At 37.3% G+C, this 16,012-nt stretch overlaps 1 protein-coding gene across 1 annotated transcript; it reads right to left on the reverse strand.

The window, feature by feature from the left end:
• Nucleotides 1–5,400: 5,400 nt before the first annotated feature.
• Nucleotides 5,401–6,171, reverse strand: LOC113274156 (zinc finger A20 and AN1 domain-containing stress-associated protein 1-like). Its single transcript, XM_026523634.1, has one exon. It carries the CDS (start codon nt 6,077–6,079, stop codon nt 5,555–5,557), a length of 525 nt encoding a protein of 174 aa, XP_026379419.1. The 5' UTR covers nt 6,080–6,171; the 3' UTR covers nt 5,401–5,554.
• Between the last annotated feature and the right edge of the window lie 9,841 nt (nt 6,172–16,012).

Below are 16,012 nucleotides of genomic sequence, written 5' to 3' on the forward strand. Positions count from 1 at the left end.
GGTTCTAATTTGTTTGCATTGTATGGCCGGAGACAGGGATAAGCTAAGCAACCAAACACTCTTAAAAAAGTGTAATCTGGTTTCTTATTGTACAACAACTCAAGAGGTGTTTCTGAATCTGTTTTAGATTTAGGTACCCTATTGATAAGATAACAAGCAGTTGTAAAGGCTTCTGACCAAAATTCTTTTGGCAAGTGAGCATGGAATAGAAGTGCTAGACCACTTTCTGTTACATGCCTTATACGACGCTCTGCAAGACCATTCTGAGCTGAGGTGTGGGGGAAGGAAAATCTATGTTGGATGCCTGAACTGTTTAAATAGGAGGTAATTCTTTTGTACTCAAGAACATTGTCAGATTGGAAAACCTTGATTTTGTAACCAGTTAAATTTTCTACTTGTTTGTGAAACTGAACAAAAAGATTGTAAGCATCAGAACGCTGAACCATTGGAAATACCCAGGTGTAATGAGAGAAAACATCCATTAACAACATGTAATAACGAAAACCAGTCCTTGAAATTTGTGGAGAAACCCAAATATCAGAAACAATCAAACTTAAAGGTGTATCAAAGGTAGTAGTACTGAGAGAAAAGGGAAGTTTTCTACTCTCGCTAACATGACAAGAGTGAAAAAAATCGAACTTCTTATGCAAAACAGGAAGGGAGAAATTCCTAATTATTTTTGAAATTGTTCCAAGCATGGGGTGACCCAGGCGCTGGTGCCAAACAGGTAAACCGGCTGAGAGAAAAGACTGTGGCGTTTTGGATGGATTAAAGTCACCTACGCCATCGAAAATATACAACCCATTCTCATTCCTCCCTTTTAGCAGCATTTCTCTTGTGCATTTGTCCTTCACAAGAAAAAAGCTTGTGTGAAACTCAAAAAACACGTTGTTGTCTTTACAGAATTGAGAAACAGATAGAAGATTTGTTTTAATCTTAGGCACATGATAAATCTGATTTAATATAAAACAATGTGAATTATGAGTGAATGTTGCGTTACCAATATGCGCAATATCCAGACCATTACCATTACCTACACGAACTTGATACGTGCCTTCATACTCATGCGGTATACAGATGTTATTCACATCAGGAGTTAAATGATGGGTCGCACCAGTATCAGTTACCCATTGTCCATTAGTTTGACCACCTGGTAAGGCAATATAAGCTTCAGGCGTTTTGGCATGTTGTTGAGTATCTCTGTCATAGCGAAACCAGCATCGATCTGCAGTATGGTTACGCTTTTTGCAAATCTGACAATAGACTGGACCATTACCAGTATTTCTTGGAGGCTGTTGAGGGCGACGATTGTTATTGTTTGGCGGATTTGGTCCTCTTGGTGTATTAGGAACTCCTCTTGGTGCAGGTCTTCCTTCAGATGATGAGGAAGAACTGACATAGTTTGCAACTGGTTCTTGAATCTGAGACAGCTGATGTTCTAGCCTCCTCAAATGTCAGAAGATGAGTGATGAAGGTTGATATGTCCATTGTTTCAGCAGTACTCAATGTTGTAACAATAGGGTCGTATGTATGATTTAATCCATTGCAAATAGATTTCTTTTTCTCATGAGCCGGTACGGTGTATCCTATGGCTGCAAGCTGATCAAACAAACGCTTAGCATCATTTAAATACACCTTCAAAGTCTTATTACCTTTGTGCAGATTATGGAGCTGTCTCTTTAAATTCATCTGGTGAGCATATGTTTTCGGAGCAAACTCAGACTCCAAGGTATCCCATATCTCTTGTGCAGTATCAAGTTCTGCAACTACACTGAGAACTTCAGGAGTCAAGGTAGAATTCAGCCAACCAACGATCAAAGAGTCTTGGTGCTCATATGCTGTAAACGCAGGATTAACATCCTCACTTTCTGGTAGATTTCTTGGTGGTTTTTGTTTTGATCCATCAATAAAACCTGTTAGGTCATAGCCTTTCAGTATAGGCTTGAACTGAGCCTTCCACAATACATGATTAGTGCCAGTATGTTTCAAAGTAACAAGGTGATGGATTTGAACCTGGCGTAGAGTAGTTGTAACCTATGCCATTGTTTGGATTTGTTTTTGTATAGATTTTAGGATAGGTGCGGAAGCCGGATTTTGGATCTAGAGCCTGATACCAAGCTAGAAGATGATATTTGGGTGAAATACTTCCACACTTGAAACTGTGGAGTTGAGTTCTTATTTATACTTGAAAGGTACTGCTAAGCAGTTACATAAGTTGTTACAGACTCTAACAATCTAAGACTTCTACAAATTCAAGACTCTATCCAAAACAGACCGTAAATATAGCTTTAGAAAACTTCATAGTTGATTGCTCTGACTGACTCAATGAGACCCGGTGATAGTGCTTATCTTGTTATTGTTAACAAGATGCAGCTGACTCAGTTTGCTTACTAACAGCTGGGATTCACACGATGTTATAATCGTTTTTCTTCATAGTGGATTTGAGTTGGTTCGGCTCAAAGTAGACGTAGACAATATATACAAGTTGTATGTATTGGTCGAACCACTATAAATCTTGTGTCTTGTGAGTTGATTTATCTTTCTCGTATTATTATGGTTGCTTGTGCTTGGTTTACTTATTATTCATCATAATATCTCAAGATCCGTTATTCCGCGGTTGTCAGTGATTATTCCCTAAGAAAATCCTGACAGTAAATGCAGCTTGTATAACACAAAACAACCCTTATTAATGGATTGTTAAGTCAAGAAAAGAAAACACGATTATTGATGATTGAACCGAACGAGTTCTAGATTTTGAAACTCCAAAGTTGAATAAACACGGGTTATCAAATCATACAGGTGTTAAATTTCCGCTAAAGTCCACCCAAATATTATACAGTGGTCGGACAATCTACATATTACGCGCGTCACAACTAAAGTCAAGGGCAAAACGATCGTCATTTTGTAATACTTATTCCTCAGAAAACAACCCGTGTGATTCACTCAAGCACTTCCGCAACACTACGACAGCAAAGGTCGACACAGCCAGGAAGCATGAAAAACTCCCTGGTTAGTATCGTATGACCCCTGCATCATAGTGGCCTTGGGGAAGAAAAGAGAGATGTTGCAATTTTGTTGCACTAAATATTTGATCGAATAAAATAAAAATTTGCTTATATTCACAATATAAGAAAAGAAAAAAATTATCTACATTCAGATTGGAAAAAAAGAAATCTAGAGATTAAAATCTTTCAATCTTGTCTGCCATGACTTGCGGATTCAGTTTTGCAATCGTTTCTTTTCCAGCGGCCTTGTAGTCGAAGTCACATGAATGCTTCTCAGGGTAGCGATGCATCGAGCAGAAAACTGATCCGCACTTGCACTTGATAGCTGTCAACCCCACTTTCTTGTTACAACTAAAACACCTGTTCTTCGCCACTGCACCACTTTCTCCTCCAGATGTTGCTGATGATGATGCAGAACTCGACGAATCCGTAGTAGTCTCCTTCACAGAAACATTAGAATCGTTGGTAGAGTAGTTCGCCCCTGATTCCTTAGGCGTGGTTATCAAAGCTTTCTTAGGGTTCGCAGACTTCTCAAAAGCGGCTTTGGCTAAAAGAGATTGTTCCTCTTCTTTAAGATGATCTCTATAACACTTGCTGCACATATCCAAATTTGCTGCTGTTCCGAAAAACCCACATCGTTTTGCACAAGGTTTACGTGCCTCTGGTTGCTCGCATCCATTAAAACTGTCTTGTGATCCCATCTTTCTAGTGTTTTTTTCTCTGAATGGAGAATATAATTGAGATGAGAAAGTCAGGTGTACGTATATTTATAGTCTGAGAAGCCTAATCTCGAAGAAATATGGATTTGGATTAACGCAAAAACCAGAATCCACTAGGAAAAGGAAAGTATAGTAGTTGCCTAGTAATTTTCCAGGTAATACTGACCGACATGACACGTTAATCAGGATCGGCCAATCTGGGTCCTACTTAAAAGGGTAAATGTGGGACCTACTATGATGACATGGTGCGGCTACAATTGTCTGCGACTCTGTGCTCGGACATGGCTGCATGGCAATTAATGCAGTTTGTTCACTTTTTACTCGGCCGACTGTCGAGTTTGGGATCTTCTAAATGATCGGACGATGGGAACACTTTGAGTTTTTTATAGACTTATACACTCGATAAAACTACTGGAGATATACGAGCATAGTAGTTAGAGTTGCTCGTCTCCTAATATACTAGTTGCTGAAGCCAGACTTCTCTCTGTAAAACTCACTTTCTTATCTAGAAAGCTCACACACAACCGGCTTTTGAATCTAGTTCACACTACAACCGTCTGTCCGTCTTACACTAGTTTTGCTTTCACATTAAGGCATAGACGTCTTTAGCAAACTCTAGCTAATTCTAGAATTCTCTTAGCTTCTTTTGTTGATACTTACCAAACAACAGACTACATAGATTATTCTAGTTTCATCCGGTAATAACAAATTACGTTTCCAACAAGAAATCTGTTAGGTCAATGACACAGTTCATCCAGCAAAGCCTCATGCTTCTCTTTCTGCAGGTGCAGACTATAACATAAAGAAATTTAGACTTCCTGAAGGACACTTTTAAATCCAGTGACTGTCAATAATTGTAAATCCAGTGACTGTCAATAAGGAGGGTGTTGTGTCAAAACCGTAAAAAAAAAATAAGGAGGGTGTGATGTCTACCTGAGGTCTGGAGCCTGGAGGTGACATAATTTTCAGCAAACTCGAACATTTGTGCAGCCTGGTTCATTGGATAGTGAAGCTGGAATCTATGCTCTATCTTATGACATAGCTGGCTCAGCATTTGTAATTTGTGAGGCTGACAAGACGATTAAGATGTGGGAAAAAGCCGAAATTGCAACACCAGAAATTCGCCTACTCAATTACAAACCACATGAAGATGTTAGACGTTTCTAATCAGGTTCGGTGTAGACTGATTGGTGGTTGGTCTCCTCCTACTGTTCCTGCTCGTATTGCTGCTTTAGTTACTAGTGACAGCTTTTTTTCTTGGTAGTTTATTCTTTTGTTTTTTTTTTGTCTATTCAATAGAAAATAATAACGCTTATGCATTGATTGATTGGCATTCTATAACCAGTTATAACCAGTACAAGACTACTTGTCCTAATTAAAAGACTTATTGCTTCGGTATGAAATCATATATTTATGTTAGTATGTTACCGTAAGAAATTCAAGAACAACTCCCTTCTAAAGAGGAAGCAATCCGAGAAAAAGAAAAATAACATTGCAAATCTACAATACATCTCTTTTGCAGTGAGTATATTCAAAAGTATGCAGTGAGTAAATTCAGAAGTATACGAATATAGTGAAAAGAACGGTACATGGATATTCATGCATGTATATTGTCACTACGAAGCTACGTACATTTTGGAAGATATAAGAGATCATATATATGTTATTTACGCGTAACCTTTCCTGCTTCAACTCTTAGTTATGCTGCATAATAAGTATATATACAAATTCCATAATTATTGGGGAAGATGCTAGTTTAATTACATGTAATCTTTCATGTTTCAAGAAAACAAAAAAATTACATTCAAATTGGAAAACAAATCTATGCAATTAAAATCTTTCAATCTTGTCTGCCTTGACCTGTGGATTCGTTTTTGCGATTGTTTCTTTTCCAGCGGCCTTGTAGTCGAAGTCACATGAATGCTTCTCAGGGTAGCGATGCATAGAGCAGAAAACTGATCCGCACTTGCACTTGATCCCCGTCAACCCCACTTTCTTGTTACAACTCAAACACCTATTCTTCACTACTGCACCACTTTCTCCTCCAGATTTTGCTGATGATGATGCAGAACTCGACGAAGCTGTAGTAGTCTCCTTCGCAGCAACATTACAATCATCGGTAGAGTAGTTCGCCTTTGATTCCTTTGGAGAGGTTGTCAAAGCTTTCTTAGGGTTTGCAGACTTCTCAAAAGCGGCTCTGGCTAAAAGAGATTGTTCTTCTTCTTTAAGATGATCTCTGTAACACTTGCTGCACATATCTAAATTCGCTGCTGTCCCAAAAAACCCACATCCTTTTGCACAACGCTTATGTGCCACGAGTTGCTCGCATCCACTACAACTGTCTTGTGATCCCATCTTTCTAGTTTTTTTTCTTTTCTGAATGAAATTTTTTTCTTTTGTGAGTAAAAAATATAATTGAGACGAGAAACTCTGTGCACGTATATTTATAGGCTGAGAAGCCGAATCTCAAAGGAATAAGAATTCTCTAGTAAAAGGAAAGTATGTATACTAGTTGCCTATTATACTACCGGAGCGTTTTACACTAGTTTGGCAAGTCATAGACGTCCTTGGAAAACTCTAGTCTCTAGATAATTCTAGAATTCTCATAGCTTCTTTCGCTGATACTTACCAAACAACAGACTGTATAGATTATTCTAGATTCATCCAGTAAATACAAATTACTTTTCCAACAAGAAATCTATTAGGTCAATGACAATTCATCTAGCAGAGCCTCTTTCTGCAGGTGCAAAATATAACATAAAGAAATTTAGACTTCCTGAAGGACACTTTTACCACAGTATGCTTGCTCAACAGAAGGCATTAATTGTAAATCCAGTGACTGTCAATAAGAAGAGCCCGATGTGTACCTGATCAAGTCTGGAGCCTGGAGGTGACATGAAAGATGTTAGGCGTTTCTAATCAGGTTCGGTATGGACTGATGCTTGGTGGTTGGTCCCCTCCTACTGTTCGTGCTCGTATGGCTTCTTTAGTTACTAGTGACAACACTTCTCCTTGCTAGTTTTTCTTATGCTGTTTTGTCTATTGAAAAGAAAACAATAACGCTTATGCATTGATTCGTATTGTCTAACCAGTACAAGTTTACTTGTCCTAATTAAAGAGACGAGTTCTTACTAAAGAGGCACATGAAGTTTGAAGGAGGAGTGGATAAACTTATTCCGTCCGTATGGGATATGTTGGTGTGTTACCATAAAAAAATTCAAGAACTCCCTTTCAATGATGATATGTCTGGTAGTTATGTAGACATCCTCAAACATATCCTCTACTTTTAGAGGTTCTCTTAGAGGATGTGAACATCCTACTCACCATTATCTATGGCTATGATTAGATATATAAATTGGATCAATGGTTTAAAAAGTTCAAAACTAAAGAAATACGGTTCGTGGTTGGATATGTTTTTCTTTCATCTCCTCAAATTAAAGAAAATTTGGCCTTTACCATTGGAGATGCTCTAACATATATACCGGAGAAGGTGGCTGTGCAGCCTCTGCTTGCTGGTTTTGGAATATCCGTATATTGATGATAAGCAAATACAGTTTGTTCACTTTTGTAGTTGCACGAAAATCTACAACCTCACCCCAATATAACTATACCACAATTCAAGTAATCATAATGAATCTTTTATTAACTTTCAAAGATTATAATCGGATATATTGATTTTACAATGATCTTACAATGACTTTACTTGCTCTCGAAATAAACATTCTCTCTCCTAGTTTCTTGACTAACACTCACTAAAAGATCTCTCTCCTTCTCGTGATGACTTCTTTCCTTTATATAGTGATTCCTCATAGTGAATGACAGCTAAGAGATCCACTATTTTCGGAATCACTGTGCGATACATTCGCTCATTTACAATCACTCACTCTCGCACAAACTTTACCTCGCATAGAACATCACACTTTACTCGTGATTTTGCTGACATCATCCAATACGTCACTTCAATCTTGCCATGTGCGATCATCCTCACTTACATCAGATAATCCTTACTTCGCATACTTATTGATATGTGCGATATTCCACTCCTACAGTCTGCCTCTTCTCATTTCGCTTGCATTGTGAGGTGAGCGATATGAGAAATTTCCATCCTAAAATATCGCATGTGTATATCTTTCCATATTCTATCTTGCCGACATTCCTCCGGAATTCCATTTTTCCTTAATTACGCGTGCATTTTTAACCACTTATTATTTGACACGTTCTTTTAACCGCCTGTTTTTATCTATTCATTCCTCGAATTAATGAAATCTCGAAAAATAGGACTACTCTTTCCTTATATATCTTCCTCCATCTTCTTCTTCCTTCTTTCTATTTTCTTGTTTCATCTTCTTTGCTACTGTTTTCTCTGATCAAAGCTAATTTCATCAAACAATTTTCTTTTTACCCATCTCCATTCCCATTCTAAAAATGGCTCCTGCTGGCAAGAAAATGGAGACATAATTCAACAGATTGAAGAATGAATTTCATTCGAGAGGTTATTCACTTTCTCTTCCCCCATTATCTGATTTTTCATCCAAGCTTAGTCTTGATTTGGTTAATTCCGATCAATGGAACAATCAAAGAGTTATTGTTTCATCGGGAAAACTTTCCATTCTTCCAACTTTCCATGCCCTGCCATTCTAGAAGGTCCTTATATTTCTGGTAAAGCTGAGGATGGCTCTGATATTCCTCTTCCCGAGAAGTTTTCTTCTTATGAACCTTGGAAGTTTGTTCTTTTGGAAGATGATTCAAAGAAACTGGTATGGGGCTTCGCATAGATGTTTTCAGTCTCGCATAAGTTCCTTCCAATTTCTTATAGTCACATAAATGTTATCAATCTCGCATAATAATCCCATTTTTTTGCAGGATGCTAACAGGACTAAGATTTCACACAATGCATCAGCTTCGCAGAATAAGGAAATAAGAAACACTCTTTTTTTATTTTAACAATGTTGTTGCCTCTGTTTCTTATCTTTATTATTCGCGTAGGTGAAGTATTTAGGTGATAAGACCTCAATTAAAGGAAAGAATATTCCTAAAAGGCCTACGTCTAAAGCTTCATCAAAAAGGTTATCTTCAATGGATGAAGTTTCTAGGAAGCGTAAAAGATATGATTCTTCCTCAAGTTCGAAGTCTAGTAAGGATGATACTCTTGTTTCTGATAATTCATCAATTCCTTCTTCTTTGAAAGAGTTGTCCAATCTTTTCGCTGGAGATCTTCTGACTGCTGTTGATAATGAAAAGTTAAATCGAGCTTTTAGAATGGTTTCTAAAATATGCGATGCTCCTGCTTTAGATGATTCATCCCTTCGTGGAGCTGCCTCTGCGATAAATCCGAATCTCCAATTCACAATCAGCTCTTTGGTAATATTTTCAACCTCGCCTTTTTGCATTTTCTTTATCCTTGCTTTATTCCTAATCGTAACACTTTCTTTCATTCTCGCAGGGAGCCCGTTTATCTTATGTAATCTCCTTAGACTATTAAAGGAGACTTACTAAACTTTAGAAAGAAAATACCAAACTTAAAGCTGAGAACTCAACCAATTCTGACTTGATTCGCAAAGCCCTAGAAAGAAATGATGAACTCATCGGTATATATCCTTTATTTCCCTTGTTCTTCTATTTTTTATGCGATAATTCACATTTCTTATTTTGTTATATTCGCAGACCTGTATAACCTTTCGGATGAGGCTGCCAATCTTCCTGATGGTGGAACCCTTTTAGAACACCTTAATTCTTCTTTAAAGAATTATCCCAACCAAGGATTTGAAAATTTGAGTTTGGAGGAACTAAGATGGAAATATGCTGCTCTTAGAAAAAGCCATAGATTTTTGTTGACTACATTTAATAATTTTAAACGTCGTCTTCATGAGAGCCAAGAACAAATTCAAGTTTTGGAAACAAAGAAGAATAAGCTTATTGATGAGAAAGATGAGATTGCTCTTAAGGGTGCGAAAGCACTAGAAAAATTCCAAGAATCCATTGTTGAGGTTCAAAAAGAACGTGACTTAGCTTTGAGCGAAAAGAACATCCTTGTCGAAGAAAGAAATTTAATTCGCGCTCTCAGCTTCTCATAGAAAGTGAAGCTGAATTTAGTTGGGCTGTTAGGGTTCTGAATGATGCTATAGAGAATTTAGCTATTAATGTGAGCCTTCAAGCTGATCATTCCGCATTGGTTAAAGACATTGTTTCCAATTATGAAGGTTAAATATTGCTCTTTTAATACTTGTCTTTTCTTTGGAGATAATTTTTTTTTAAGTGTCCTAACCTGCTTATTCATATTTCGCAGATAAGGAGAAGAATTATCTTAAGAAGATTGAAGAGTTAGAAACTCTCTTAGCTTCTTAAGAAGAGAAGAATTATCCTCGGAAAATTGAAGAATTAGAAGATCGCTTGGCTTCTGAAGAAAAATATTTATCTTCTCGCAACTCTAAATATCAGCAATTGAAGAAGAATTTCCTCATCATGGTTTCAAACAATAGCAATGATGCAAACCGTGCTCGTGAAGCTGCTGTTAAGAAAGTCTGCGTTGAGAATAACATTCCTCTTAAAAAGTATAGATTTCCAGACATCTTTGATAATGAACATATTTCTGATATTTCAGACAGTGAAGGAGAAGATGAAGACTCTGAAGAAGAAACAAGTGGTTCTGAAGCTGAGCGAAATGAAGAAAAGTAAAAGATAATCATTTTCGCTTGTTGTAAATTTTGGTAAATACTTTTCCTTCTGAATATGTTCATGTAATCTTAAAAATATGAACTTTTCAAGCATTAACTTTCATTTATTTAATATAAATTCCCTTTGTTCGTGTTCACGTCCAAAATATCATTCTTTCGCATCTATATGAGTCTATCAACTGGGGAAATTAACATTCCCTTTGCATTCCCATTATTGCTTCTGTTAATTGACACATCTTGATAGTATATGAGTCTATTTTATAATTCTTTACTCATTTGGTGTGAATATGTTCGCAGTATTCTTTTTCCCTATAAATTCATGCAAAACAAAATTAGTATAAAATTTTATATTTCCCACAAGGTCTTATTTTGCATTCCTGTGTAAAGGTCTTGTCTTGCCTCAATTCTGTGCGATGAGATCGCAGGCCGTCTTTACATTGTAGTGTATCGACCCATTAATCTCATCTTATCTTTTTCTTGTATTATTTCCCCTTCAGGTTTTTCGCATAAATATGATAAGTCTTAATACTCCCTTGAGTAAAAAGTCTCATGACATTTACATCTTTTGACACAATTCAGCTCCCTAATCGAGGGTGCCGTCCTTATCTCCCCCCTGATTTCCCCTTCAAGGAAGCTTACCTCTACCGGGTTAAGGTTATGGCTCTTACCATCTGGTTCATTCAGCAATCAGTTGGTTTCGTAGTCTCACATCCCAACACCGATGAGGTTTATGGTTGCGAGACCGCACCCTAAGTGGGGTATCTTCGGACCGAGTGCATCATAGTCAGGACTTGTCAAGAGTGGCAAGGTACGCTGCAGACGCCCCGAGCGTCTTGACTCAACCGTGTACCTCGGCACCCTGATCGATTTTCTGCACTCCTTAGGAGAGACTTTCTCACCTTAGTCTCTCAATCTAAGATTATTATCTTAGACTGAAAATTTAAGGTACCTCTCCCGGATAGGCATTTTGGTTTATTCTCACCCCAAATCTCCATGACTCAAGTTCCAGGGTCGGTGTTTCTTTCCCCTGAGTCATGCTTTCTAGGTTCCTCCGATTATGATGTGCGATAGGTCTTACTTTTTTTCCTCTTGCATGTATGCGAACTAGGTTGCACGCCACATCCGGATTCCTAGTCTATCTTGATAAAAATTATCATTTCTGGTGCCTTTTAGTAAGGTATTATTATAAAGATTCTAATTTTTCTCTTATTGACATGGTATTACTTTATGAAACTAGAATTCATCATTTCATTTTCAATTTTTTGAATTTAAACAATTCACACCGAAGTTTTCTTACAGTATAGCGAATACAAAGTTTGCAAGGATCATTAGTAGAGGGTTAAGTAGAGTTGATGATGTCGGACAGAGTTTGGGAAATAAAATTCACATCACCCAAAGCTTAGATATATCCATTCCTCATATTATTCATTTAAGCTCGCAGATGCTTTTCAGAATTTTATTTATCATAACCCTTTCAACCTCCTCTTTGTGATGACCGTCACACACTTCTTTGATGTCTTGAAAAAACAATTTATGCCTCTGTATTGTTGCTGCTTCTTTAGAAATAGTATTTTTGGTTCGCTTAGTATCATTACCCATATAAAATCCTTCTTCAATATTTTGCTTATCTGTTTGTCCAACATTATATACTGCGTCCACCATTAACCTCTCAGCTCTTTGACTTTCTGCAACATGATTTTTCCAATTTCTTCGCTTACTCTCTCTTTCTTCACATTTTTCTATGTCAATTTCTTGACAATTTCTTCTTTCCATTGTATCTCCTCTTATTATACCAACACCCTGGGTAAAGGAAACTTTATGAACTGATAAAATGTTGAGGCCACTCCCATGATACTATGTAACCATGGTCTTCCTATTAGAGCATTATAGGGCGATTCAACATCCACAACACAAAATGCGATTTCTGTTGGCATATTTTGAAGAAGAATCCTCATAGTCACCTCACCTTTGGGCTTGTTTGCAGTTCCATTGAAGCCGTAAATTTTATATGTTGACGGGATCAACTCATTGTCCCTTCCACCCATGGTTTTGTATGTAGGATACAATAAAATATCAACAGAACTTCCGAGATCTATTAATATTCTATTTATTCCTCAAGTGTTTGCTTCATCTTCTTCATCATCTTCTACTTTAGGTTTCAGATTAATTCCTAATCTTACTACTAATGGACATTTATGCGATTCCCCTCCTCCTTGTGTTTCTTCTGCATTAAATGAGATAATATGTTTTTGCCAGTCTTTCAATGGTGAGACTTTCGCAAGATTAAGAATTTCTCTTCCATCAGCATCCGTCGCATACACCCTACTTAAGATATTGTCATGAAAATCTTTTATGTTTCTGAATGAATGTACAATTGAATTACAATATAGGTTCTTCGCTTTCGCACCGACTTCAATTACAAATGTATTCTTTCCTTTCTCCTTTGCATATATATTTCCTCCCGATGGTGGTGGCGGTATGTTCTTTGGTTGTTGTGCTAAAAAATGATCTAATTTTCCTTGTTCAATCATTCGCAATATGATTTTCCTCACATTTATGCAATTACTTGTTGTGTGACCATGAAAGCGATGATATACACAAAATTCTCTGCTTCTCCTCCCCGGTGGTGGTTCATCCCCTACATTATGTGGTTCTGGAATTTCTTCCATTAGGATGACAACTTCCCTTACTTTATCTATTGTAGTGTTCGTCTTTGGCATATTGATCTGTTCCCATACTATCCTTCCAGTTCCTTGTTTTTTACTATAATATGGTTGTTGACCTTCTGAACTTTTTTTGTGGATTATCCCTTCTTTGAATTTTATTACTCCCTTCATGATTTTGAAATTGTCTATCTCTATACTCTTTGTCAAATTCTTCTTGATCTGCACTACCCATGGCTATTAGATTTTGTTCCATCTCTGTAATATTCCTTCCTTGGTTCCCTGCGATGTACTCGCCACAACATTTGCCAGTCTTGGAAGTAAACTTGCATTTCCACCTTTTGCATCAGGTACTGCAACTGGGTATGACTCCATATCTCTTTGTTTCTCCTCAAGTGCTATGTACTCTTCTTGAAATTCGTGCAGCTCTAACATTGTTATTGTGTCCTTTATCCTAAAGATTTGTGTATATAATAAATCTGTAGAGAAAAGAGCATTAATAAATGCAAGAATAAGGTGTCGCTCATCTACTCGTCTTCCCATCTCACCACACATGGTTCTCCATCGTGTTGTGAAATGACGCAAACTCTCATTTGTTCTTCTGCGAAGTCCGAATGCCGTCTCAATCCCTGGTCTTGACATATTATTACTGATATATTGTCCTAAAAAGACGTTTTGTAAGTGATGGAATGATCCAATGGATTATATTGGTAATCTTTCAAACCATTTCAGAGCTTCTCCTGTCAGGCTCGCGGCGAAATACTTACACATTACTGCATCATTGTTCTCCCACTGCAATAAAGATCGTGTGTAAGCTTTCACATGTTGTATCGCACAGGTGCTTCCATCAAATATGCTAGTGAATGCTGGTAAACTGCATTTAGCCGGTATCACTGCCCTTTGAATATGCTTTGTAAAAGGAGTTTTCCCAGCTTCCTCCACTACTTCTTCTAATGTCTCCTTCCACCATTTCTTTTTGCAGTCATCATTTCTCTTAATTCCGCCATTTCTTTAAGAATTTCTTCACTTAAGATTTGGTCTATACCTTCGCGCATAGGTCTTTTTAATCTTGCTTGCCTCAGTCTATTCTCATGATTATTCTGACGTATTGCCTCTTGTACCTCATATTCTTCAACTTCTTCTCTCCTTCTCCTACGCCTGTCAGTGTGCGTTTCGATCTGTGTTTTATCATGTCGTTCCTCTTCACCTGTGCGATCATGTCGATGTATGGACATTTCTCTTTCTTGTGGTGAAACCCTTCCTGATTTTATATCATTCATGCGATGATGTTCGCGCCGCCTTACTCGATTTTCATGATTATTTTGGCGTAATGCTTCTTGTAATTCTCTCTCTTGAATTTCTTCCCTTTTTATTTGTCTGTCTCTTTCATTCCTTGCACGTGTAACTTCCCTTTCACGCTCATTATCTTCTCTTAACATTTCTCTTCCATCTAGTATCATTTGCGCTTGCCTCCGAGCCTCTTATTCTCTTTCAAAATCATTATATGTGCGACGTAGAAGTTCACGCGGATGCTCATATCGATTAGTTCCCAAATCTTGGACTATATCCCTTCTCCTTTGTTGGTCCTGTGGATTATCATCTATTTGCATATCTTCTTCAATAGCTTCCATGCGTTGTCTTCGCCTAGGATCTTCTTGATTACATCTACTTTGCCTTGATGAACTCCTGCTTGATCTCGACCTGGATCGTGTAGCACTTGTCGATCTCTGTTCTTGCAATCTAAGATTCTCTTCCCTTAATTCATTCTGACGTATCAAATTCTCACGCTCTTCACCTTCTCTTCGTCATTCGTAATCAATCTTTGTCTAAGCTCTGCAATTGTCATATTCTCATCATTCCCCTCAATTCTTCATGTATCTCCAGTTCTTCGTATTTCCTCTTCAATCGAACTTGTTTGCGAAGTATGAACACTTACTCTATCATAATCAATATCATTGTTCTGTTCTTGTTCACGCTGAGAACCAACTGGATTTTCGTTTCCTTGATTTTCTTCTATTCTATCTTCTTGTTGGTCAAGATTTGTAATTCTTCTTCTTTCAGCAATTATATTACTCCTTCTGGCTGTTGTTCCATGTTCAATAGTAGATCCAAGTCTTGCCATCTTCAATTTCCAGATCTTACTTTTTCCAAGAGTCTATGAATTTACTACCAGGATTTATCATCCAAAGCTGTTTCTGGCGCCAAAAATGTAGTTGCAAGAAAACCTACAAACACGCCCCAATATAACTATACCACAATTCAAGTAATCATAATGAATCTTGTATTAACTTTCAAAGCTTATAATTGGATATATTGATTTTACAATGATCTTACAATGACTTTACTTGTTCTCCAAATAAACTTTCTCTCTCCTAGTTTCTTGTCTAACACTCACTAAAAGATCTCTCTCCTTCTCGTGATGACTTCTTTCCTTTATATAGTGATTCCTCATAGTGGATGACTGCTAAGAAATCCACTATTTTCGGAATCACTGTGCGATACATTCGCTCATTTACAATAACTCACCCTCGCACAAACTATACCTCGCATAGAACATCATACTTTACTCGTGATTTTGCTGACATCATCCAATACGTCACTTCAATCTTGCCATGTGCTATCATCCTCGCTTACATCTTATAATCCTTACTAGTAAGCGATATTCCAATCCTACAACTTTCTGGGAGACCACCCTAGGGGAAATCACTTCTCCTTGTTAGTTTGTTCTTTAGTTTTTGTCTAAGCAAAATGTAAATAAAAATACTTAAATATTAATTCGGATTCTCTAACCAGTAAAAGTCTACTTGTCCGATAACTACCAAGAAATTCAATACCTTCCATTGATTTAAACCAAAAACAACAACACAATCTTAGTACAAGAAGTATAATACTTAAAAGAGATCCCACTCGGAAAGTGAAAAAAATATACAAAACAGAGAGACTCACCAAGG

Source organism: Papaver somniferum, chromosome 4 (genome assembly GCF_003573695.1).
Source record: "Papaver somniferum cultivar HN1 chromosome 4, ASM357369v1, whole genome shotgun sequence".
NCBI lineage: Eukaryota > Viridiplantae > Streptophyta > Magnoliopsida > Ranunculales > Papaveraceae > Papaver > Papaver somniferum.

Excerpts from the sequence above, each read along its gene's own strand:
- LOC113274156 (XM_026523634.1), bottom strand. The coding sequence starts at position 6,079 with ATGGGATCACAAGACAGTTGTAGTGGATGCGAGCAACTCGTGGCACAT.